This window comes from Macaca fascicularis, chromosome 10, assembly GCF_037993035.2.
Source record: "Macaca fascicularis isolate 582-1 chromosome 10, T2T-MFA8v1.1".
NCBI lineage: Eukaryota > Metazoa > Chordata > Mammalia > Primates > Cercopithecidae > Macaca > Macaca fascicularis.
Genome location: NC_088384.1, coordinates 26,324,406 through 26,349,255, shown reverse-complemented (window position 1 = coordinate 26,349,255; position 24,850 = coordinate 26,324,406). Strand labels below are relative to the sequence as shown.

The following is a 24,850-nucleotide window of genomic DNA, read 5'->3' as shown; positions in this document are numbered from 1 at the left end:
GACAGAGCAAGAAGCAGCTTTGCCTTCAGGCCTCCCTCATTGCCTGCCCAGGGCTTTGTTTGGCACAGAGGTGTTGGGCCACCAACCAGCTCATTCTCCTCTGGTTCAGGATGCACAAGCATGGGGTCTAAGACGCAAAAGTTGACCAGAAAGAACAGCTTGCTTGGGACGTAGCCAGTGTTATGTTCCCCCCATCCTGCACCTTGTTTCTGCTCTGTCTGGGTTTCCAACACAAATTCATCTCTGATCGCTGCATGCCTGTAATAAACTAGAGAGCCAAGACCTCTAAGGAGCTCTGAGGGGAAGGAAGCAGAATGAGACCAGAAAAAGTCTACCTTTTGCAGTGAGAGTTCCACTGTGGAGCCAGGAGACAGATGTGTTCATATTGTCAACCTGGTCTGTCCTGCTCCTGCTCCTGTATCCTGGGGGATCCCAGTGAGAGCATCCCTTCCTGGTTTTCACTGGAAGTTGAGCTGGCTGGAGGGTGGAGGGGATAGGATTCTCTTCCTTACATCATTGCAAGGGACCATGAGTCTCCCTAAACTTCTACCTTGCTTGTCCTAGCTATAAGAAGAGGTTCCCTTCCTCTGGCCCCCAGGGCCTGTTTGCCCAGGCTTTGCTGCATGTTCCTCATGGATGAGCACTGGGGTGGATGCCCACAGATCCAGCCTAGCACTAAGGAACAGCTCCTGAGGGAGCCCAGGGTACTGCTCCTATGGACCCTGCCCTACCAAGTATGCCACCTCTCTCCAGAGATACCCATTCCATTCCCACTACCTTCCCTGCAACCTGCAAACTTTTTCTCCTATAACCCTTTTTTTTCCAATGTATTTTCTAAATAAAGTCTTGTCATTGTTTCTTTATATAATTGCAATGCATCTTTGCTCTGTAAATCAAGTATGGAGAAATATTGACTTACGTTAAGTAAATGTGTGGCAGGTGAGCAGAGGCAGGTTTCTCGGTGTTGGAGTAAGGGGAGGATGGAATGATCCATGTGGTAATGGATTAGAGTCGGGGACATCAGTGTAAACTCATGTTTAACTTCATAAAGATACAGATGGTTACATATACCAATATTTATAGATATATATACAGTATACATGCAGGTTAATATATGCAGGTTAGCATACACTATTTTTACATTTTTAATTAATGTATTTATTTATGTAAAACCTGATCTTGCTGTCACCCAGGCTGCAGTGCAGTGGTGTGATCATAGCTCACCGCAGCCTCCAACTCCTAGGCTCAAGCGATCCTCCTGCTTTAACCTCCCGAGTAGCTAGGACTACAGGGATACACCACCACACCCACGCAGCTATTTCTTTTTTTAAATGTTTTTGTAGAGACAGGGACTCACATTGCTGCCCAGGCTGGTATCAAACTCGTGGCTTCAAGTGATCCTCCCATTTCAGCCTCCCAAAGAGCTGGGATTTTGTGCATGAGCCAAGGCATGCAGCCATATTTATTTCCTGGCTCTATCAGCTGACACAGCCTGGAAGCAACAACATCCCAGTAGCAACAACCACACCCAGCACCCAGATCCTGGTTTCTTTCCTTTCTTTTTCCTGTCTTTCCTTTCTTTCTTTCTCCTGTCTTTCCTTTCTTTCTTTCTGAGACAGAGTCTTGCTCTGTAGCCCAGGCTGGAGTGCAGTGGCACAACCTTGGCTCACTGCAACTTCCGCCTCCTGAGTTCAAGTGATTCTCTTGCCTCAGCCTCCCCAATAGCTGGAATTACAGGTGCCTGGCACCAAACCCAGCTAATTTTTTGGTTTTGTGTTTTTAGTAGAGACGGAGTTTCACCATGTTGACCAGGCTGCTGTCAAACTCCTGACCTCGTGATCTGCCTGCCTCGGCCTCCCACAGTGCTGGGATTACAGACAAGAGCCACCGTACCTGGCCAGATTTTGGTTTCTAACACCATTCTCCAAATTAAGAAACCAAGGCACCCTGGAGAACTAGTTGATCCTATGACAAGTGCAGCAAATACACAAGATGAACCTGGAGCATTATATATAGTACCAGAAAGTCAGGAAGTACAAAGAGAGACAGAGAGCGAGTGAGCGAGCGAGAGAGAACACCCACAATGAGAGGGTATCACAGGGAACCCTGCAGTCAACTAAGAGGGCCCAATAGTCAAAGCTAAAACAATTTGAGCCACAAAATAAAGTAGTATTTGATTATAACCCAAAGTATAAAACAAATATCCACGAGTCCAGGTTGATGTAAAAAATATATTGAGGCCAGGCATAGTGGCTCACGCCTGTCATTCCAGCACTTTGGGAGGTCCTCAGGATCACCTGAGGTCAGGAGTTTGAGAGCTGCCTGGCCAACATGGTGAAATCTCATCTCTACTAAAAATACAAAAAATTAGCCAGGCGTGGTGGCGAGCACCTGTAATCTCAGCTACTCAGGAGGCTGAGGCAGAAGAATTGCTTGAACCCAGGAAGTAGAGGTTGCAGTGAGTTGAGATCCTGCCATTGCGCTGCAGCCTGGGCAACAAGAGTGAAACTCCTTGTCAAAAAATATATATATTGAATAAATTAACAAACTGTAGAGAAGACACAAATGTACCATGCAGAAGAATTTTGAGTAACTTAAGTAGATACTTCACCCTTAATTACATGGAGGATAACTCCCCACTCAGTAAGTGCAGGCTGCATGCAGTGACTTCCTTCATTAGACTACAGTACGGAGGGGCGAAGGAAAAGAGAAACTTTACAGTAGAGAAACCTGACAAAGACTACATCAAGACAGGTGATCAAAGTCAATATCCACAGTGATAAACCATGCATGGCTGGGCGCAGTGGCTCACACCTGTAATCCCAGCACTTTGGGAGGCCAAGACGGGCGGATCACGAGGTCAGGAGATCGAGACCATCCTGGCTAACACGGTGAAATCCCGTCTCTACTAAAAAAATTTCGAGGCCGGGCGCGGTGGCTCACGCCTGTAATCCCAGCACTTTGGGAGGCGAGGCGGGCGGATCACAAGGTCAGGAGATCAAGACCACAGTGAAACCCCGTCTCTACTAAAAATACAAATAATTAGCCGGGCGCGGTGGCAGGTGCCTGTAGTCCCAGCTACTTGGGAGGCTGAGGCAGGACAATGGCAGGAACCCGGGAGGCGGAGCTTGCAGTGAGCCGAGATCGCACCACTGCATCCAGCCAGGGGGACAGAGCGAGACTCCGTCTGAAAGGAAAAAAAAAAAAAATTTCGATAATGTCCCACACATTTCTGAGGTTCAGAGAATTACTGCTCAATATTTATTTCTTTGTTCTTCATATTGTATCATTTCTATTTAACTGTCTTCAATTTCACTGATTATTTTTTCTCCAGTCTATAATTGAGTCCAATCAGTACATTTTTCATTTTAGATGTTGTACATGCATTTAAGATTTCCATTTGCTTCTTTTTTAAAAAAATAATTTCTTCTCTTCTGATGAGGACTTGAATCTTTCCATTAATTTTAAGAGTACTTACCTTTATTTTATAGTTTTGAGAATGGTTATAATAGATGCTTTCTCTCTAAATTTTAAATCTCATTATCACTTTAACTAGAATTAAATTTTTTTTTCTTTTTTTTTGGAGATGGAGTCTTGCTCTGTTGCCCAGGCTGGAGTGCAGTGGTGCAATCTCGGCTCACTGCAAGCTCCTCCTCCCAGGTTCACGCCATTCTCCTGCCTCAGCCTCCTGAACAGCTAGGACTACAGGCGCCCACCACCATGCCCAGCTAATTTTTGTATTTTTGGTAGAGACGGGGTTTCACCTTGTTAGCCAGGATGGTCTCAATCTCCTGACCTCGTGATCCGCCTGCCTCGGCCTCCCAAAGTGCTGGGATTACAGGCGTGAACCACCGCACCTGGCCAACTAGAATTAAATTTTAACCAAACTTCTAATTAAAGCATAAATTGTTCCTTCATGTGGGTCATTTCAAGGCTGGATTGTTGATTATCTTTTCCCTTGAGAGTTTGTCAGAGTTGTCTTATGTTCTACTGCATAATTGTGGAGAGTATCCTGGACAGTTTGCTTATTATGTTGTGAGATTCTGGTTCTTACTAAAATTTGCAAGAGAATGTTCATTTTGTTGTTATTGTTGTTGTATTGCGCATTCAACATAGTTTAGGTTAAACCACATGTTCTGTCTTCTTTTCTTTTCTTTTTTTTTTTTTTTTTTCTGAGACGGAGTCTCATACTGTCGCCTGGGCTGGAGTGCAATGGCACAATCTCAGCTTACTGCAGCCTCCACCTCCCGGGTTCAAGCGATTCACTTGCCTCAGCCTCCCAAGTAGCTGGGATTACAGGCACCACCACCATGCCTGGCTAATTTTTTGTATTTTTAGTAGAGATGGGGTTTCACTATGTTGGCCAGGCTGGTCTTGAACTCCTGACCTTGTGATCCGCCCACCTTGGCCTCCCAAAGTGCTGGGATTACAGGTGTGAGCCACTGCACCCAGCCCTGTCTTGTTTTCTTTGGCAGTTGTTCCAGTCTCAGTGCAGTTTTCAAGCCATTGCTATGCTGGTGTGTCCAAATGGCTCATGTACCACTTGGGTAAATCTGGGAGTTGAGTGGTGGTTTATATTATAGTTCAGTTCTCAAAGCCCTTGCTCTGCTTCTGTGCATGCATAGCTCAGGGTGATCGTAAGTCCATTCTGTGCATGCATAGCTCAGGGTGATCCTAGGACTTACGTTAGCTCATACATCCATTTAAGTGATCCCGTTTAGCTTTCTCCTCTGCGGGATTCTGCAGGGCTCCATTTTCATGTATCTATCAGTGTTGCAGCCCCCTGTGCTGCTGTGCAGTTACACGCATCTGGGTCAGCCTTTCAAGTGAAGTACGGGAAGAAACAAAAAGAGATTTCCCCCATACTTTTCAGACACAGAAGTCTCTTTCCTCTTCCTCTGCCCAGTGAGCCAAGTGATTTCTCAGGGCTTTAGGTCCCTCTGCCACTGTTGAGGCTGCAGGACAGCTTTGCAACTGGGGGGAGAAAAACAGAACAAACCAAGGATGATCCCCTTACTCCTTGATGTTCAGGAGACACCTTTCCCACTAGCCTAGCTAGACATTTAGGTGGTTTATCACAGCCTTTTTACTTTCAGTGCCTGCTGGACAGTTCTGACTCCACCTGCCCCCGGGTAAACCAAAAGAAAGAGGAGGAAAATTAACTTGCTGTAGTCACCCCGTTGAAACGGCCTTTGCAAAACTCATAACTGAGAAAATTATGACAGTGAAACAGATCAGACCTAGCCGACCACACCTTGCTTCTAACCCTCTAAGGTGTCTTTGTTCATTCCTGGCCATAGGTCAAACTAGCCTTGGGGAAGAATTGTTTATAGTTTAAATTCTGAAATAAAACTGGTAATAGTCCTTTCCTGAAAAAATAAAACCTTCTTGTCTGGGGACTGTCCTGCCTTTGTAGGACTAACAAACCAGCTACAAGAGGAGAGATTACGGTTTAGGCGCCATGCAGCCTCTGGCTGCAAGAGTCTGAACCTCCCCAAGGTGCTTCTGGGAATAAAATCACTGTTGCAAAACTTAAGATCAGTGCTTGAGATATTTTGCAGACCCTGAATTCCGATGCAGCAGATGACACCACCCAGACTGAAAATCTGGCCCAACCAGTCCTGTGATCCCATCCAGGAAGAGAAATCAGCAAGAACTCACTTCCACCCCCATGGTTCCATCTCCAACCCAATCAATAAGCACTCCCTACTTCCTGAGCCCATAACCACCAAATCATTCTTAAAAACTGTGATCCCCGGCCGGGCATGGTGGCTCACGCCTGTAATCCCAACACTTTGGGAGGCTGAGGTGAGTGGATCACTTGAGGTCAGGAGTTTGAGATCAGCCTGGTCAACACCGTGAAACCCCATCTCTACTAAAAATACAAAAATTACCCTGGCGTGGTGGCACGCGCCTGTAATCCCAGCTACTTGGGAGGCTGAGTCAGGAGAATTGCCTGAACCCGGGAGGCAAAGGCTGCAGTGAGCCGAGATTGCACCGCTGCACTCTAGCCTGGATGACAGAGCGAGATTCCATCTCAATAGATAGATAGATAGATAGATAGATAGATAGATAGATAGATAGATAGATAGATACATACAATAAAATAAAATAAAATAAAATGAAGGTTCTTAAAAACAATAGGAAACCTCCTGAAAACCTCTTCAGAAAAATAGCCACAGGTGCATGTTTGGCTCGTGTTTTTCCCAGAAACAACCTAAATCTGGCTTGATAAACCTCAATTGATATATTTGCCCCAGTCACTCACGTTGTTAACTAGCCAAAGGGCCCAGCTGCTCACTGCTTGTAGAAAGAAGTCAAAATAATAATGACATGTGATTTTAAAAAGCAAGAATTTTATAATCTGTGCTAGCAAGAGCAAGAGCAGAGAGCAATTCCACTCTTCCATGTGAGAAAAACACAGGTTTTTTTTGGTGTTGTTTTTTGTTTTTTGAGACGGGGTCTTGCTCTGTCGCCCAATCTGGCTGGAGTTTAGTGGTGCAATCTCAGCTCACTGCAACCTCCGCCTTCTGAGTTCAAGCAATTCTCCTGCCTCAGCCTCCGGAGTAGCTGGGACTACAGGCACATGCCACCATGCCCGGCTAATTTTTTGTATTTTTAGTAGAGACAGGATTTCACTGCGTTAGTCAGGATGGTCTCCATCTCCTGACCTTGTAATCCTCCGGCCTCGATCTCCCAAAGTGCTACGATTACAGACGTGAGCCACTGCACTTGGCTGAAGCCACCGCACTTGGCTGAAAAAAAAACCAGGTTTTTGTTTTTTGTTTTTTGGCATATGAAAGAGAGGATTTGGAAGGCAAAAGAGGCAGGGGGGCTGGAAGGTGTCAGGTGGTATGATCAGTGGCTTGTCTTGAATTATTTTTCCATCTGTGGAAATGGCCGGCGCCATCATGGCTGGAGGAGGTGCATGGTTCATATCAGGATCTGACTACTGAAACTTCTAAGGAAATATGTGACCAGATAAGTGAGTATGGTGTGTGCTTACCAAACAGCTAGGTAAATAAATGTGCATAAGGCCTGGGTACATAGAATAGGAAAAGAAAGCGGGTGGAGGTTCACAGCACATTCCAAGGCTGGATTTCTTTTTGTTGTTGTTGTTGATTTCAAGAGGCGAGGAGACACTTCTGCATTTGTCTCAAAGTTACATCTTCAGATTAGCAGGGGAGAGGAAAGCGGAAAGGAAAGAGAGTTTTAAAATGCGATTTGAGGTTAGGCTGCTAAGCTGCTGGATTACGGGTTCAGTTTATATTTGAGCATGTGGGGTATGGATATTTATTTTAAAAATCTAGAGTATCTTGGTCAGACACAGTGACTCATGCCTGTAATCCCAGCACTCCGGGAGGCTGAGGTGACTGGATCTTGAGGTCAGAAGTTCAAGACCAGCCTGGCCAAGATGGTGAAACCCTGTCTCTACGAAAAATGCAAAAATTAACTGGGTGCAGTGGCGAGCGCCTGTAGTCCCAGCTACTTGGGAGGCTGAGGCAGGAGAATTGCTTGAACCCAGGAGGCGGAGGTTGCAGTGAGCCGAGATTGCACTACAGCCTGGCAACAGAGTGAGTGAGACTCCATCTCAAAAAAAAAGAAAAAAAAAAATCTAGAGTGTCTTGTACATATCCTTTAATAACCTACTTTTCAAAACTTAATATGTTTTAGATACATATGTATATGTGTATATACTTGCATCCTTAAAACCGACTGGCGGTGATAAATAAAACCAAGGAATTTCTATCAATATATAAACGTTCTTCTCAGAAAAGGCGGGCTCTTTTCTCCTCGGGTTGATGGGAATGAGGCAGATGGTGGCAGAGGCTTCCATTTTTTGAGCATTTGTTGTGGGACCTGCCTGTGCTTCAAGCTCAATACAACTTCTCCCACTTAACCATCACAGCTCATGAGGGGATCCTGCCGGGACCTCCGCTGCAGACAGCAAAAGAGGAGAAAGTTGGTATCTTCTGAATTCTCCTAACAGAAGGAGGAGGGTAGAGGGCTCCTGTGCAGGGCGTGCAGGAATGCAGAAGGAATGTGGAGCAGGGGGAAAGGACAGTGTGTAGTGCCCCATCCCTGCTGAACCACATGGTTGGAATGGAGCATCACAGCAGAGATGGCAGAGCCAGAAACCCTGGGATCTGGTGTCAGAGGGACACAGGGCCCAGCTGCCAATGTGTGACCCAGAGCAGTGGAGGACACCTAGGTTGTGCCCTGGCACAGAGCTTTCTACTGTCCTGGCATCAGCCCTGGGGACTGGGGCAGCGTGGTCAGTGCCCTCAGCTGGACACAGACACGTGGAGCAGAGCTTGAAAAAGAAGGGCCCCTGAGCCCATAGGATCCAGAGGCCTGAGAGAGGGAGAAGGACGCCCTCGGCTAGCACATGGGGGCTTGAGGTCCTGATGACTGTTAAGGGACCTCCTCTGATCTCCCCACTGGGGACACCCAGCACGTGCAGGCCTCCTTCCTGACTTCTCTGCCAACCTTTTCCCCAGCCTTAAAATTTCCTCGGCTGGGCACAGTGGCTCATGCCTGTAATCCCAGCACTTTGGGAGGCTGAGACGGATGGATCACGAAGTCAGGAGCTCATCCTGGCTAACACAGTGAAACCCCGTCTCTACTAAAAATACAAAAAATTAGTTGGGCGTGGTGGCGGGCACCTGTAGTCCCAGCTATTCGGGAGGCTGAGACAGGAGAATGGTGTGAACCCGGGAGGCGGAGCTTGCAGGGAGCCGAGATCGTGCCACTGCACTCCAGCCTGGGCGACAGAGCGAGACTCCGTCTCAAAAACAAAAACAAAAACAAACCAACAGACAAAAAAAACTTCCTCTTCCCAATGTTATTGTGACACCTCATCAGTTCTCCTTCTAGTCCACTAGATGCTGCTGTGTACTTACCTAAGCACCACCATCTCTAATTCCTGGGATCCTAGTTTGGGAAAGACAGGGGAGCTGATCAGCCCTTCGGATTTCTCAGTGGGGAAAATGGAGACTGCAGCGTTTGCCAGGGCTCTTCACCATTATGGTAGTGATTTTAACTCCAGTGGCTGTAACTTCCTGAGCACTCAGCACGTGCTGAGCTCGTTGCACAGATTGACTTCCGTACCCCCACAGGCCTCTGTAATGTGAGTTTTCACCACCCAACATACTAGGAAACGGTGTCAGAGAGATGACGTGACCTGCTCAGGGTCACACAGTGCATACCTGGACAGGCTGTGATTCAACAAAGGTGTTTGTCTAAGTCCAAATGCCAGGGACATAATATTGTCCTGTTGCTCATAGAAGTTGCTATTTACTGAGCTCTTATTACGCAGACTTTATCTATTCCTTCAATATAAGATTTACTTATATTGTGAAATATACAACTACTTAGTACTTAATACTTATATTGATAAGATTTATTTCTCTTTATTAAATATATTAATCATATATTTCTCTATTTAATATATGATTATCAAATAATCCAAGGGCTTAATCTTTCATTCTATTTAAAATTTAGCACTGCTTCTTCTGTAATTGCTGCAATTATTCTGTTTGGTGCATTTATGATACACACTGTGTTATCGGATGTATTCCAGTAAGAGTAGGCTACCAACACAGTTCTGTTGGCCAAGTATGAACCTGAATGTCCTCCCAACTGAGCACTATAGCTTGTTCATTAAGAGAAATAGGCCGGGCACAGTGGCTCACGCCTGTAATCCCAGCACTTTGGGAGGCCAAGGCAGGTGGATCATGAGGTCAGGAGTTGGAGACCAGCCTGGCCAACGTGGTGAAACCCCGTCTCTACTAAAGATATAAATATTAGCCAGTCATGAGGCAAGAGAATCGCTTGAACTGGGGAGGTGGAGGTTGCAGTGAGCCAAAATCATGCCATTGCACTCCAGCCTGGGCGACAGGGCAAGACTCTGTCTCAAAAAAAAAAAAAAAAAAGAGAGAGAGAGAGAAAGAGAAACAGTCTTCAATCCTGAATCTTTTGGGCCTGAAAACTGGAAATAAAAAATTATAGAATAGTACATTTTAAAATGTTGATTATGAAGGACAAGAAAACCTCACACATCCACTGTCTCAATTATTTTCTAAAAGAAAGGCCATCTTTTGGGAGGCCGAGACGGGCAGATCATGAGGTCAGGAGATTGAGACCATCCTGGCTAACATGGTGAAATCCCGTCTCCACTAAAAATACAAAAAAAAATTAGCCAGGCGTGGTGGCGGGCGCCTGTAGTCCCAGCTACTCGGGGAGGCTGAGGCAGGAGAATGGCGAGAACCTGGGAGGCGGAGCTTGCAGTGAGCCGAGATTGGGCCACTGCACTCCAGCCTGAGCGACAGAGAGAGACTCCGTCTCAAAAAAAAAAAAAAAAAGAGAAAGGCCATCTTAACGTAACCGAACACAAATCTGGCTGCTCACCAGTCAGGAGCCAAAATGCAAGAAGTGAAGCGTGGTGAAAGGAAAGTAATTTTCTTTAAATGTTAGCAGTTAGGAAACGACCACGCTCATGCCTCCCAGAGACCATTTTAAGTTTTAGGGCTGAGTGAAGGGGTTTAAAAAGGGAAACTTGGCATGGGGAGCACGCAGGGGTAGTGAAGGGTACAGAGTCTATGTGTCTTCTCCCGGTGGCTATTTTGAGTTATTGTCCCCCAGAGCACAGGTGGGGGCCATCATGTCTGGCTGAAGTGTAGCTTATCCACCTTGAGACTATCCCCCTAGATAGGGGAGAATTCTGTAGCTGGATCTTCATGCCTGGTTTATTTTCCTCCCTCCCTCCCTCCCTCCCTCCCTCCCTCTCTCCCTCCCTCCCTTCCTTCCTTCCTCCCTCCCTCCCTCCCTTCCTTCCTTCCTCCCTCCCTCCCTCCCTCCCTTCCTTTTTATTTATTTGAGACGGAGTCTCTCTCTGTCACCCAGGCTGGAGTGCAGTGGTACGATCTCGGCTCACTGCAACCTCCGCCCCATGGGTTCAAGCGATTCTCCTGCCTCAGCCTCCCTAGTAGCTGGGATTACAGGTGCCTGCCACCATGCCTGGCTAATTTTTGTGTATGTGTGTGTATATATATATATATATATATATATATATATATATATATATATATATATTTTCTCGTAGAGATGGGGTTTTGCCATATTGGCCAGGCTGGTCTCGAACTACTGACCTCAGGTAATTCACCCTCCTCGGCCTCCCAAAGTGCTGAGATTACAGGCATGAGCCACCACGCCGGGCCATGCTTGGTTTATTTTCAAATTAGCCCCCCCTGGAGTTTCTAAACAGGCACATAATGAGATAAGCTAGCATGGTACAAGGAGTATCTGAGGGGAAGAGAGTGAAACAAAGGGTTTCAAAGTACATTTCTTTTTCTTTTTTTTTTTTTTTTTTAGACGGAGTCTCGCTCTGTCACCCAGGCTGGAGTGCAGTGGCCTGATCTCGGCTCACTGCAAGCTCCGCCTCCCGGGTTCACGCCATTCTCCTGCCTCAGCCTCCCGAGTAGCTGGGACTACAGGTGCCCGCCACCTCGCCCAGCTAGTTTTTTGTATTTTTTTAGTAGAGACGGGGTTTCACCGTGTTAGCCAGGATGGTCTCGATCTCCTGACCTTGTGATCCACCCGTCTCGGCCTCCCAAAGTGCTGGGATTACAGGCTTGAGCCACCGCGCCCGGCCTCAAAGTACATTTCAAGGCTAAGGCTAGAAAATTTTTTAAAAAAAGTTTAAAATGTATTTTAAAGCTGAGCTACTTAGTCATATTAACACCGAAAGAGTAAGAAGGACATACTTCAGAAAAACCTATGGCTCTGTCCAGGCAGGGACCAGTTGATGTCCTCACACTGACACTTTGCGGAAAACTTCTGACGGATCGGAGTCTTGTCTTCAATACTTGCTAGCTGCGTGACTTTGGCTAAGCAGCTTCATCCCTCGGTGCTTCACTGTCCTTTTCACAAAGCTGTTACGATGAAATGCTTTGATCTACATAAAGCGCTTAGCAGAGTGGGGCGGCAAGCCACAGTGGTTAGAATACAGTCGGTTCTCTGTATCCGTGGGTTCTGCATCTGTGGATTCAAACAACCAACTGAACATGTACAAACACTTTTTTTTTGTCATTATCCTTTAAACCAAGCTTGTCCAACCCACAGCCCTGTGGGTCTCATGTGGCCCAGGACAGCTTAGAATATGGCTTTGAATCTCATAAACTTTCTTAAAACATTATGAGATATTTTGGGGATTTTTTTTCTTTTAGCTCATCAGCTATCATTAGTGTTGGGGTATTTGATGATGATGATGATTATTATTATTTTTGAGACAGAGTTTTGCTCTTGTTGCCCAGGCCAGAGTGTGGTGGCATGATCTCGACTCATTGCAACCTCCTTTTCCACGATTCAAGTGATTCTCCTGCCTCAGCCTCCCAAGTAGCTGGGATTACAGGCGTGTGCCACCGTGCCCGGTTAATTTTTTGTTGTTGTTGTTTGTTTTTTAGACGGAGTCTCGCTCTGTTGCCCAGGCTGGAGTGCAGGGGTGCGATCTCGGCTCACTGCAAGCTCCACCTCCCGGGTCCATGTCATTCTCCTGCCTCAGCCACCACGCCTGGCTAATTTTTTGTATTTTTAGTAGACATAGGGTTTCACCATGTTAGCTAGGATGGTCTCGATCTCCTGACCTCATGATCCGCCCGCCTCGGTCTCCCAAGCTGCTGGGATTATAGGCTTGAGCTACGGTGCCTGGCCGTGTTAGTGTATTTTATGTGTAGCCCAAGATTCAATGTGGCCCAGGGAAGTCAAAAGATTGGACATTCCTGCTTTAAACAACACAATATAACAACTACTTACAAAGTATTTACATAGTATTAGGTATCACAACTAATCTAGTGATGATTTAAAGGTATATAGGAGGATGTGCATAGGATGTATGCAAATACAATACCACTTTGTATCAGGGACTTGAGCATCCACAGATTTTGGTATCCGTGGGAGACTGCGGAACCAATCCCTGTGGACACCTAAGGGATACCCAGTGTTTGACCTCGTTTTTATTAACCTGAGACAATAGCACCACCTCGTGGCTCTTTGTCCCCAGCACAGACAAGCTGAGCCCGTGGAACAAAAATGATCCTTCCACAGATGGTGAAGGGGAAACTTTGTCTCATGGCCAAGGCTGAGGCTGGAGCAGAGAGAAAAGTCCTATTTGTTCACGTAAACATTCCAGGCTCAGACATGCCCATCTCCTTGAGAATAAAGTTTGTTTCTAGGAAACTACTGTCCAAGCTGTCAACCCCTAGACGAGGGACAAAAAATGAAATCTCTCTCTTTGGGCCTCCTCTACCTGCAGAGCTCCATTCTTGGGGCAGGTAATGCTGTCTGTTCACAGTGGCTGGCAGGACAGTGGGGCTTTGGCCCCATCACCCATAGAGGTAAGGGCTGAGGGAGACACTGCTGTCAGCCACAGCCCTTCCTGCCTCTTGTTTTCCTTTGATGTCTGCAGAATGAAAAAGGGAAAACAGGCCAGGCATGGTGGCCTGTAATCCCAGCATTTTGGGATGCTGAGGTGGGTGGATCACAACGTCAGGAGTTCAAGACCATCCTGGCCAAGATGGTGAAATCCTGTCTCTACTAAAAATACAAAAATTAGCCAGGCATGGTGGTGTGCGCCTGTAATCCCAGCTGCTTGGAAGGTTGAGGCAGGAGAATCACTTGAACCCAGGAGGTGGAGGTTGCAGTGAGCCGAGATTGTGCCACTGCACTCACTCCAGGCGGGCGACAAAGCAAGACTCCATCTCAGAAAAACAAAAAACAACAACGACAACAAAAATGAAAGAAAAAAGAAAAAGGGAAAACAAACGGAATATGGGACTCTTTTTGTGATGGTCACAAAACAGTGGCAACTGTCAGCTCTGTATGGTTCTCAATAAGAGTTTTACACTAATGAAGGCATCAGCCATTGGAAACAGCAATTTGTCCTCCAAAAAGTAGTTGCAGGAGAGTCTATCAGACCTGAAAGTGAATGTGAGCACTCCTTTTACCTTCCTTCCCCAGAGTGGGAGATGGACAGGGATTTTTCTCTCCTGACTCAGTTTGCAGGCTTTTGGCCTGTGAGCTTGGGAAGGAACCCAGGTGAGGGGCAAAGGAGGTTGGCTCTGGGGATAGGTAAGCTTGCCTTCTAATCCCACTTCTGTCACCTGCTGACTGTGTGACCTTGGGCAAGTCACTGTCCTTTCAGTTTGAATATTATGCCTAGACTATAATTTTTGGTGTTTATCTTGCTTAGTGTTCTATGAACTTCCTGGATCTGTGATTTAATTTCTGTTTTTAATTTTGGAAAATTTTCGGTCATTATTATTTCAAATACTTGTTCTGTTCCTTTCTCTCTTTCTTTCCTTATGCTACTCCCATCGTGCACGTTACACCTTTTATAGTTATCCCAGTTCTCGGGACATATTCTGCTTTGTCTTTTTATTCCTTTTTCTCTTTGCACTTTGTTTTTTTTTTATACAGAGTTTCACCTTTGTTGCCCAGGCTGCAGTGCAATGGCTCGATCTCAGCTCACTGCAATCTCTGCCTCCCAGCTGCAAGCAATTCTCCTGCCTCAGACTCCCAAGTAGCTGGGATTACAGGCATGCATCACCATACCTGGCTAATTTTTTTTTTAAGTAGAGATGGGGTTTCACCACATTGGCCAGGCTGGTCTTGATCTTCTGACCTCAGGTTATCCGCCCGCCTCGGCCTCCCAAAGTGCTGGGATTGCAGGCACGCATCACCACACCTGGCTAATTTTTTTTTTTTTTTTTTTTTAAGTAGAAACGGGGTTTCAGCATGCTGGCCAGGCTGGTCTCGAACTCCTGACCTTCAGGTGATCCACCTGCCTCAGCCTCCCAAAGTGCTGGGATTGCAGGCCTGAGCCACCCCACCCAGCTGGCCAGGAATTTTCAAGTGCTTAGCAGGTTCAGGCTTTTCAAATATTTTCAAGATATAGTAAACAAATATGTTACTGCTGCCCCACAGACAGTGCAGAATTTTTTGAGACAGAGTCTCACTCTGTCACCCAGGCTGGAGTGCAGTGGTGTGATCATAGTCCACTGCAGCCTTGAACTGCCAGGCTCCTCCTGTCCTCCTGCCTCAACCTCCCAAGCACCTGGGACTACAGGTGTATACCACCATCCTAGTTAATTTTTTATTTTTTATTTTTTTTAGAGATGGTGTCTTGATATGTTGCCCTGGCTCGTCTTGAACTACTGGGCTCAAACAATCCTCCTGCCTCAGCCTCCCAAAGTGCTGGCATTACAGGCATGAAACACTGTGCCTGGCCAACAGTGCACAACTGAGTCTGGAATTCAAGCTAAGAACACGTGGAGATGTCTATAGGATAATGGTGCAATTTCAAAGCAACAAGACAAAGATTAGTCAAGAAACGGTGCGAGATAACTATTTCTCTCATGATTAACAGGTATTCAGTGTGTACATCAAGGATCTGAATGTAACTGTGATAAAATATTAAAGAATTGGTGATTTTAAAAAATATATCGGCCGGGCGTGGTGGCTCACGCCTGTAATCCCAGCACTTTGGGAGGCCGAGGCGGGCGGATCACAAGGTCAGGAGATCGAGACCACGGTGAAACCCCGTCTCTACAAAAAATACAAAAAAATTAGCCGGGCGCGGTGGCGGGTGCCTGTAGTCCCAGCTACTTGGGAGGCTGAGGCAGGAGAATGGCAGGAACCCGGGAGGCGGAGCTTGCAGTGAGCCGAGATCGTGCCACTGCACTCCAGCCAGGGGACAAAGCGAGACTCTGTCTTAAAAAAAAAAAAAATAAAAAATAAAAAAAAATAAAAAATAAAAAATATATCTAGGCTAGGCCGGGCGCGGTGGCTCACGCCTGTAACCCCAGCTCTTTGGAGGCTGAGGCAGGCAGATCACAAGGTCAGGAGATCGAGACCATCCTGGATAACACAGTGAAACCCCATCTCTACTAAAAAAAAATACAAAAAAATTAGCCAGGCCTGGTGGCGGGCGCCTGTAGTCCCAGCTACTCGGGAGGCTGAGGCAGGAGAATGGTGTGAACCCGGCAGGCAGAGCTTGCAGTGAGTGGAGATCGCACAGCTGCACTCCAACCTGGGCAACAGAGCGAGACTCCGTCTCAAAAAAAAAATCCTGGCTTGGCATGATGGCTCACACCTGTAATCCCAGAAATTCGGGAGGCTGAGGTGGGATGATCACTTGAGCTCAGGAGCTCAAGACCAGCCCAGGCAACATGGCAATACCCCGTCTCCACAAAAAATACTAAAAAATTAGCCAGGGATAGTGGCAGCGCCTGCAGTTCCAGCTACTCTGGAGGCCAAAGTGGGAGGATTTGTTGAGCCCGAGAGGTTGAAGTGGGAGGGTTGTTTTTCTTTCCCCCATTAAGTTGTAGGAATTTATTTTAAATAACCTACAGTTGATTAAAAGGGAATTCATGATAAAAATAGAAGAAACTTGAGGAAAGATGTAGGAAATGGACTCTGCACACACACTAAACTAACAATGCCTCTAAAACTAGTGATTAGAGCAAAAAAGTCTTCACATTAAAATTCTGCTTTGTATGTTTTTTTTCCATTTTTTACACAATTACGAAAGAAAAAATAAAAGCCCTAAAATCTTGATTATTTTTCCTTTTTTTTTTTTTTTGGACCAAATACTCATTTTCCTCTAAATTTATTGACCTGTAGAACTTTTTATACAATAAAATCTTTCAAGTGAAAGATTAGGGTTAAAAAGAAAAAGATGGATATCTTAAAGTACAGCAAATGCTCAGAAAAAAGGATGATGGGAAAATGGTTTCAGTTACTGATTATTGCATTATCCTTAGACTCACTCACCCTTCATCCCTCCCCAAACCCAATCTACACGATCTTTAAGATCAAGAAAAAGGTTTATATATATATATGTATTTATTTATTTATTTTTTTGAGACGGAGTCTCGCTCTGTCGCCCAGGCTGGAGTGCAGTGGCACAATCTCAGCTCACTGCAACCTCCGCCTCCCTGGCTCACGCCATTCTCCTGCCTCAGTCTCCTGAGCAGCTGGGACTACAGGTGCGTGCCACCATGCCCAGCTCATTTTTTTTGTATTTTTAGTAGAGATGGGTTTCACTGTGTTAGCCAGGATGGTCTCGATCTCCTGACCTCGTGATCCACCCGCCTCGGCCTCCCAAAGTGCTGGGATTACAGGCATGAGCCACCACATCCGGCCTCAATATTTTTTTAAATTGATTCATTCAAATATTTATTGAGCAGCTAAGGAGATACAAAGGCAATTTAAAACATTGTCAGAGGTGAGGCAAATGCACAAGTAATAGAAAGCAAAGGGCAAGGTTCACTGAACCACAGCAGTCAGAAGAAAGTGCTTTAGGGAACCAAGAGTGAGATTGTTTCCAGCCTGAAGAGGCATGGGTGGCAAATCAGAAAAGGGGATTGAGATTAAACTAGAAGACTTCAGTCTGGATTGTTGATGACACTCAAAATGGACTATATTTGTCTCTCCTTTTCCTTTCTCCCCATCTTTGGGCTTAATTTACATGTAGTGCCCAGGGCTGTTCAATGTGCTTTTTCTACACTTGCTTGCATTTTTGCTTTAATGTCTTCTACAGAACCAGGTCCTTTTGGTGTTTTAGGAGTTTTTTTCCTGTTTTTTTGAAGGATTCTTGTCCTTTTGATCTTGGTGTTGATGATGGTTTTGCGTCTTTTCCATTCTGATTTGACTTTTGTGCATTTTTGCCTGAGTATCTAGTATAGATTTCTTCAGTGGTGCTTTTTCTTCAGCTTCCTCATCATCAAAATCATCATCATCATCTTCATCATCATCATCATCTTCATCAGCAGCAAGTTTTACTTTTTTCTGTGGAACCTTGCTACCACCTCCAGTAGCAGATCGCTTTTCAGATATACTTAAGTGTTTCACGTCCTCCTCCTCTTCATCTTCTGACTCTGCATCTTCCTCCACAGCTACTAAGTGCTGTCCACTAATATGCACTAGCCCTGAACCACACTTCAACCTTAAGACCACTGGGGGGTTATTTCAAAGCCCCCAAGGGAAACCATTGGCTGTACAGACATTTTCAAAGTTGCCAGTGTTACTTTAATTGGACTGCCTTCGTAATTCATTGCCTCTGCTTCAACAACGTGCAATTCATCCTTTGCACCAGCCCCTAAACTGACCGTTCTTAAAGATAACTGGTGCTTATTTTCGTCATTATCCACCTTAAAGTGATCATCTTTGTCGGCCTTTAGTTCACAACCGAAAAGATAGTTCTGGGGCCTCAGGGGGCTCATGTCCATGTCCATTGAATCTTCCATCAGGAGGCGGCACGCACTTAGGTGGGAGAGAAAGCGGATGGAGATAAACTAACGCTGCTCCAGAGAACAGCCGCGCAGGACGGCATCACACCAGGGCTAAATATTTTAAAATAATTAAAGAGAAATAAAAATTCGCATTTAAAAAGGAAGACTCAAGTCAGGAAATAATTTCCCATCATGCTTTTCTGTGAACAGGTGTCTGAACCAAAACACTGCCAAAGCCATGACTGCTTCAAGTTTAATGAAAATTGATCCCCATGATAATAGAGTGATGACTCTAACAGATGCGCTGGGGTTTTTGTTCTACTTAATTTTAAATTCCTGAAATGGGGGAGAGGGGAGGGAGTTTAGGAATTTATTTATATTAAAATACAGAAGTTACTGCAAAACCCTAACTGTAAAAACGCACCAATATAATCGGACTTTGCATACAGTAGCTAAGAAAATTCAAACATTTCAGTGAAACAGTGAATTTGCCTGGTAGAACGCTGACAAATTCCCATCCACTTGCCCTCTTGAAAATAAAAACCAAATTCCAAACAAATCATACAGCTAGAATTTTGACATCTGAAATATTTTTAAATAAGTTGTCCATAGGCCAACTGGCTCAGCTCTCCCTTATATTATTATCTCCAGGTTTATCTTTTCTCAAAGATGTTGGTTTGTTAAGACTTGCTGCCTCTCTCCCCCACGCACGAGGGCAAGCGAGGCTCAGTTTATCCATTTTTCCAAACCACACCGTTCCTTTTCACAGAACTCTGCCCCTTGAGACTGGCTAAAACTCGTAGTCTTCATCAGCCATGTCAATGGCAGGCAAATTTTCCCGCTGGGTTTTGTTGTAAATCTTCTCAACTGGGACGCCCGGAAGACGGAGGATTTCTTGAGCCCGGGAGGTTGAGGTGGCAGTGAGTGGAGATTGCATTGTTGCACTCCAGCCTGGGCCAAAGAGACAGACCCTGTCTCAAAACACACACACACACACACACACACACACACACACACACACACACACGGCAAGGCCAAAAAGAATGACAGAAACCTGGAATAAGCCAGGTGTGGTGGCACACTTTGGGAGGCAGCAGTTTGGGAGGCAGAGGCGGGTGGATCATGAGGTCAGGAGTTCGAGACCAGCCTGGCCAACGTGGTGAAACCTCATCTCTACAAAAAATACAAAAATTAGCCAGCTGTGGTGACGCGTGCCTGTAGTCCCAGCTACTCGGGAGGCTGAGGCAGGAGAATGGTGTGAACCCAGGAGGTGGTGCTTGCAGTGAGCGGAGATCACGCCACTGCACCACTCCAGCCTGGGCGACAGAGTGAGACTCCGTCTCAAAAAAAAAAAAAAAAAAAAAAAGAAAAGAAACCTGGAATAAATAGATGAAAAAAGGGATACAAGAGATAAGGTTTTTAAAATTTTATTTATATTTATTTTTATTTTTAAGAAATACTGGAAAGCTTACCCATGACAGTGGATCCACTTGTAGAGATCTGTGCTTATGAGATGAGTAAGGGTGCATCTAGGTTTGAGTCCATGGACGGTCATAGCAGCTGCATTTAGTTACACAGGCCACACCAGGGAGTTGGTTAAAGCTACTAAGTGGTAATGGCTGCATCCTGGGGCTCCAAGTGCACATCATTTTGTAAGGGCACCTGGCAGGTAAATCCGGGAATGGTTAATGGGTGAGACATGGTGAGGCAGGAAGGCAGGGCGAGCCGGCCCCACTCCTATCCCTGGGAGACTTGGCGGCATCTCTGAGCCCGCCAGGTGCAGTTCATCGTGGCCTCTTTGGGCCGGACGGAGGCGGCGCCAGAAAAGGCCGGGACCCCAGGGTTGAAATTGAATTGGGGCGGGGGCGATGCCTGCCTTCCTGAGTGTGCGGCACGTCTTGCTCGGGAGGCTGGGCTGGTCAGTCTGTTTCCCTGGGCCCTTTTAGTGACCGGTGCGGCGTACGGGACTGCGTGCCCAGAAAGGCAGGAGGCTCTCCCTCTTGGAAAGGGGCTTTGCGCCTCTGACCCCGCGGAGATCAGCGCCGGCACGCTGAGGGGTAGGAACCAGGGACTCGAGGCCATAGAGCACCAGTGCGTAGCGCACAGATCTCCCTAATTCTTGTGAAAGGAGGGCAGGTGAGCTGTGGGAGCAGAGTCCAGAGGGCCCAGGCCAGAGATGGGTGGGCAGAGGACCCACTCAGGATGCGGGAGCTCAGGTTTAAGTGTAGGGTGGGAGGGCCTGGGGGCACCTGGGCTCCTTGCTGTGCTTGTGGCGATGCCTGGGAGGTGAGAAGAACCCATTACTCACCCGACTCATACAGACAAGTGTAGTAACCCCCAGTGTCTTGTGAGTCTGTGTGTGGAAGATAACCATAGTTTCCTTAAATTTCTAGAAAAGTTTGGCCGGGTGCGGTGGTTCACGCCTGTAATCCCAGCATTTTGAGAGGTTGAGGCGGGTGGATCACCTGAGGTCAGGAGATCGCGACCAGCCTGGCCAACATGGTGAAACCCCGTCTCTACTAAAAATACAAAAATTAGGCCAGGCGTAGTGACGTGAGCCTGTAATCCCAGCTACTCAGGAGGCCGAGGCAGGAGAATCGCTTGAGCCTGGGAGGTGGAGATTACAATGAGCCAAGATTTCACTACTGCGCTCCAGCCTGGGCAACAGAGTGAGACTGTGTCTCAAAACAAAAAACTAGTTGGGTGCGGAGGTGCGTGCCTGTAATCCCAGCTACTCAGGAGACTGAGGCAGGAGAATTTCTTGAGCCAGGGAGGCAGAGGTTGCAGTGAGCCAAGATTGCGCCATTACACTTCAGCCTGGGTGACAGAGCAAGACCCTGTCTCAAAAAAAGTTTTACTAGGTCTCCTGTCTTTTATTACAGGATGCTTCTCTGCTGACTCGGGGCAATCAGTCTTTTTGGTGTCCTAGGAGAATGTGTGTCATTAGTAATCAGATGCTTTATTGAAAGTAATAGTCATATAGGAAGAAAAACGTTACCAGTTGCTATGGTTTGGATATGGCTTGTCCCCACCAAAACTCAGGCTGAAATTTGATCCCCAATGTGGCAGCATTGGAAAGTGGGGCCTACTGGGAGGTGTGTGGGTCCTGGGAGTGGAATCCTTAAGAATAGGTTAATTCCCTGCCTTGGAGGTGAGTTGGATTAGTGCCTGCCTGAGCTGGTTGTTAGGGTCCAACTTCCTCAGTTTTTCTTGTTTCACTTCTTGCCATGTGGTCTTTGTCCACACCTCTTCCCCACTTTTGCTTTCTACCATGAGTTGAAGCAGCATGAGACCCTCACCAGATGGGCTGCCCAGTCTTGGACTTTCCAGCCACCAGAATGATGAGCCAAACACACCTCTTCCTTTATAAATTACCCAGCCTCAGATACTCTGTTGTAGCAGCACTGAAAAGAGTAAGACACCAGGCAACTCCACAGAGATGTCTAATATAACTGTGTTCTTCAGAGTCATCACCTTCAGGACCACAATGCCTGGTAGGGCCAGGACTCGCGCCCGAGGCAGAGCCCGCCGCAGGGAGAGCTACCAACAAGAGGCACCTGGGGGACCCGGAGCACCTGGATCAGCTACAGTGAGCCCTGTAACATTCATTGTTTTCTTTCTGCAAGAGATACGTGCCTGTACTGAAAAGAACATAGAATTGGTGGTTGAGCCGAGCTAGTTCAGGTATAGTGCTAAGTGAGGACTAATAAAAGTTCGTAAGAAAAGTCAGGCTCTATAGATGGCAGCATGGGGAGGCTTTACTCGGATGTACTCTCTACCGCTTCCTTCTCACATTTTCACATGTGCAAGCAGACTGACTTGCAGCCAAAAGTGGATGCAAAGGTTTCTAGATCTCTTGGCTTCAGCCAGTGTCTCCTCTTTGGAAGTGACCCAGAATGAGTGACTTCCTGAATGTCCTGGCACAGCCTGAGTTAGGCAGAATTTCCAGTCGTGTTGAAAACTTGTTATGCCTGCTCTGTTTTGTCTTCTCTTACTGCATATCCACTTTGCATTGACACAATAGGATCCATGGTGGCACTGAGGGGCCCCACCTCACAACCTCCAGGGCGACCCTATACTGCATGGAAGCAGCATGACGCCCTCCAGGTCCACTTATTCTGCTGTGTGATTGTTGCTCCTCTCTCCTTCTCCTAAGCCCTCCAACCTCAATTCCTCCTCCTGGTCCTAATTCTCAGTTTTCAACATCGACTTCTGCGTCACTGAGATAAAGCATCCAGTGAGAGTGTCAGTGGCTCCCCGTCTTGTCTCCTCACTCATGAGCCATAGTCCAACCCCTCACCGGAGATCCTAGGGCACCATCTTTGTTCCTACCTAAAGCAAATCTCTCTACTTAGCCCCTTAGCCAGTCCTCTGTCTAGGGCATGTCTCCTGCAACTTTCCTTTCTGTCTCCCAAGTCAGCAGGTGTGTTCTCCTAAATCATTCCCATCGTCTACAGACTCACTGAGTTCACTCCCATTCATCAGGAAACCTTCCCTGGGCCCTTGCACTCTGCCAGATTCACAGGGCAGCTCTCCTCAGACTTGCCCCTTCACATTTCCTTGGCACATTTGCGACCTCTTTTCTCCTGATCAACTCCCTCCGCTTGGCGTTTAGGTTACCTCCTTCATCACTGACCGCCCGTACTTGCTCTCCTTTGCGGAGTTCTCCTCCATGACCTCTTTTTTTTTTTTTTTTTTTTTTGAGACAGAGTCTCGCTCTGTTGCCCAGGCTGGAGTGCAGTGGCCAGATCTCAGCTCACTGCAAGCTCCACCCCCGGGTTCACGCCATTCTCCTGGCTCAGCCTCCCGAGTAGCTGGGACTACAGGCGCCCGCCACCTCGCCCGGCTAGTTTTTTGTATTTTTTAGTAGAGACGGGGTTTCACCATGTTAGCCAGGATGGTCTCGATCTCCTGACCTTGTGATCCGCCTGTCTCGGCCTCCCAAAGTGCTGGGATTACAGGCTTGAGCCACCACGCCCGGCCCATGACCTCTTGATATTGCAAGACCCAGCCCTTGAGCCACATCTTTTTTCTCCATATTCTCACTCCCTTGGTGAAGTTACCCAGTGTCCAAATGCTATCTGGTGTGTGGACAGATCCCCATATTTATCTCCTTGGCCAGAACCTCTCCTGCACCACCCAGCACCCCCACGGGTGTCCATGAACACCTCACACTCCCAACCCACCCTATCATGCCATATCCACCTCATCAGAAGGACTTCCATTCTTCTGTATGCTCAGGCCAAAAGTCTATGGTTTCATCCTATCTCCATGACCTCAAGCCCTTCTCAAAAACCACCACAGGGTTTTTCTCTCCAAAATTTTTTTTTTTTTTTTAAAGACAGAGCTTCGTTCTTGTTGCCCAGGCTGGAGTGCAATGGTGTGATCTCAGCTCACTGCAACCTCTTGCCTCCCGGGTTCAAGTGATTCTCCCGCCTCAGCCTCCCGAGTAGCTGGGATTACAGGCATGCACCACCAGGCCCAGCTAATTTTGTATTTTTAGTAGAGACGGGGTTTCTCCATGTTGCCAGGCTGGTCTCGAACTCCCGACCTCAGGTGATCCGCCCACCTCAGCCTCCCAAAGTGCTGGGATTATAGGCATGAACCACCGCACCTGGCCTCTGTCACAGCTCATTTTATCAGTCAGAAGCAATTTCCTTAAAATGACCTTCCCTTCATCTCACTGACATCTCTCTCCATTTCCTTCTTCCAGCCATACTGGCTGCCTCATTCTTCCTTGAACATTCCCAGCTGCAGAACTCTGCTCTTTTTCCTTCACCTCTGGCTTGGGTAACTTTGCTAATTCACTCAGCACTTCTAAGTCTTGGGTTCAATGTCACTTTCTCACTGAGGCCCTCCTTTGCCCTCATCAGCTAGTGAAACCTGCCCCTTCACACCCCACCTTCCCAATAATTTTTCTCCTCGGTTTGTTTTGTTCTTTTTTTGTTTGTTTCCTTAGCAATTACCACACAAGGTGCTATGTATGTTGCTTATTACAACTTAGTTTCTGTCACTGGAATGTGAGCTTTGCAGAGGAAGTTCCTTTGCCTTGTGCCCTGAGAGTGCCATTTTGAGGGAGAATGAACACAGTGGGGCGCACTGCTCTTTATTTCTATTTCCAAAAACATGCAGATCCAGGAGCCCACTCAGTTGCAGCGGACGCCCCGGCCACTGCGGGAGGAAGTCCCAGTGGTTAGACCTCTGCAGCCAGGAGGAGCAGGAGGAGCAGCACAGTCTCAAGGTGAAAGGAGGCAAGGAGGACATGAGGGGCAGGGGATGCTTCATGTGTGAAGGGCCACCACAGCAGTAGAAGGTTCTAGACAGAGCCTCAGGACCCCTGTGAGGTTTGGTGGGATGGGAAGTGTGTGCAGCTTGCAACTGTCTCTCTTCATGCAGTGAATTATCTGATGGTGTTTTCTTCACCTATGTCTTGTGGAAGAGAAATGGAAGTCACTGTTTATTGGCCAGATCAACATAATTGCTTTTCAAATTTAGATGACACATTTGCAGATGATAACTCTAAGTTAACTTAATGGAATCTTAAGAACACCATTTTCTTG

General features: G+C 46.8%; 1 protein-coding gene and 1 pseudogene across 1 annotated transcript in view; one reads left to right on the top strand and one right to left on the bottom strand.

Moving 5' to 3' along the window:
- Positions 1-17,401: 17,401 nt before the first annotated feature.
- LOC102144518 (nucleophosmin pseudogene) lies at positions 17,402-18,402 on the bottom strand (annotated as a pseudogene).
- A 1,762-nt stretch (positions 18,403-20,164) lies between these two features.
- The window catches only part of PIWIL3 (piwi like RNA-mediated gene silencing 3), a 42,305-nt gene continuing 37,619 nt past the window's right edge, over positions 20,165-24,850 (top strand). Inside the window, exons 1-3 of the mRNA XM_074004131.1 lie at positions 20,165-20,426; positions 21,756-21,888; positions 24,429-24,531. Of these exons, the coding sequence (XP_073860232.1) occupies positions 21,778-21,888; positions 24,429-24,531 (214 nt within the window). The 5' untranslated portion in view covers positions 20,165-20,426; positions 21,756-21,777. The remainder of the gene's footprint in view (positions 20,427-21,755; positions 21,889-24,428; positions 24,532-24,850) is intronic.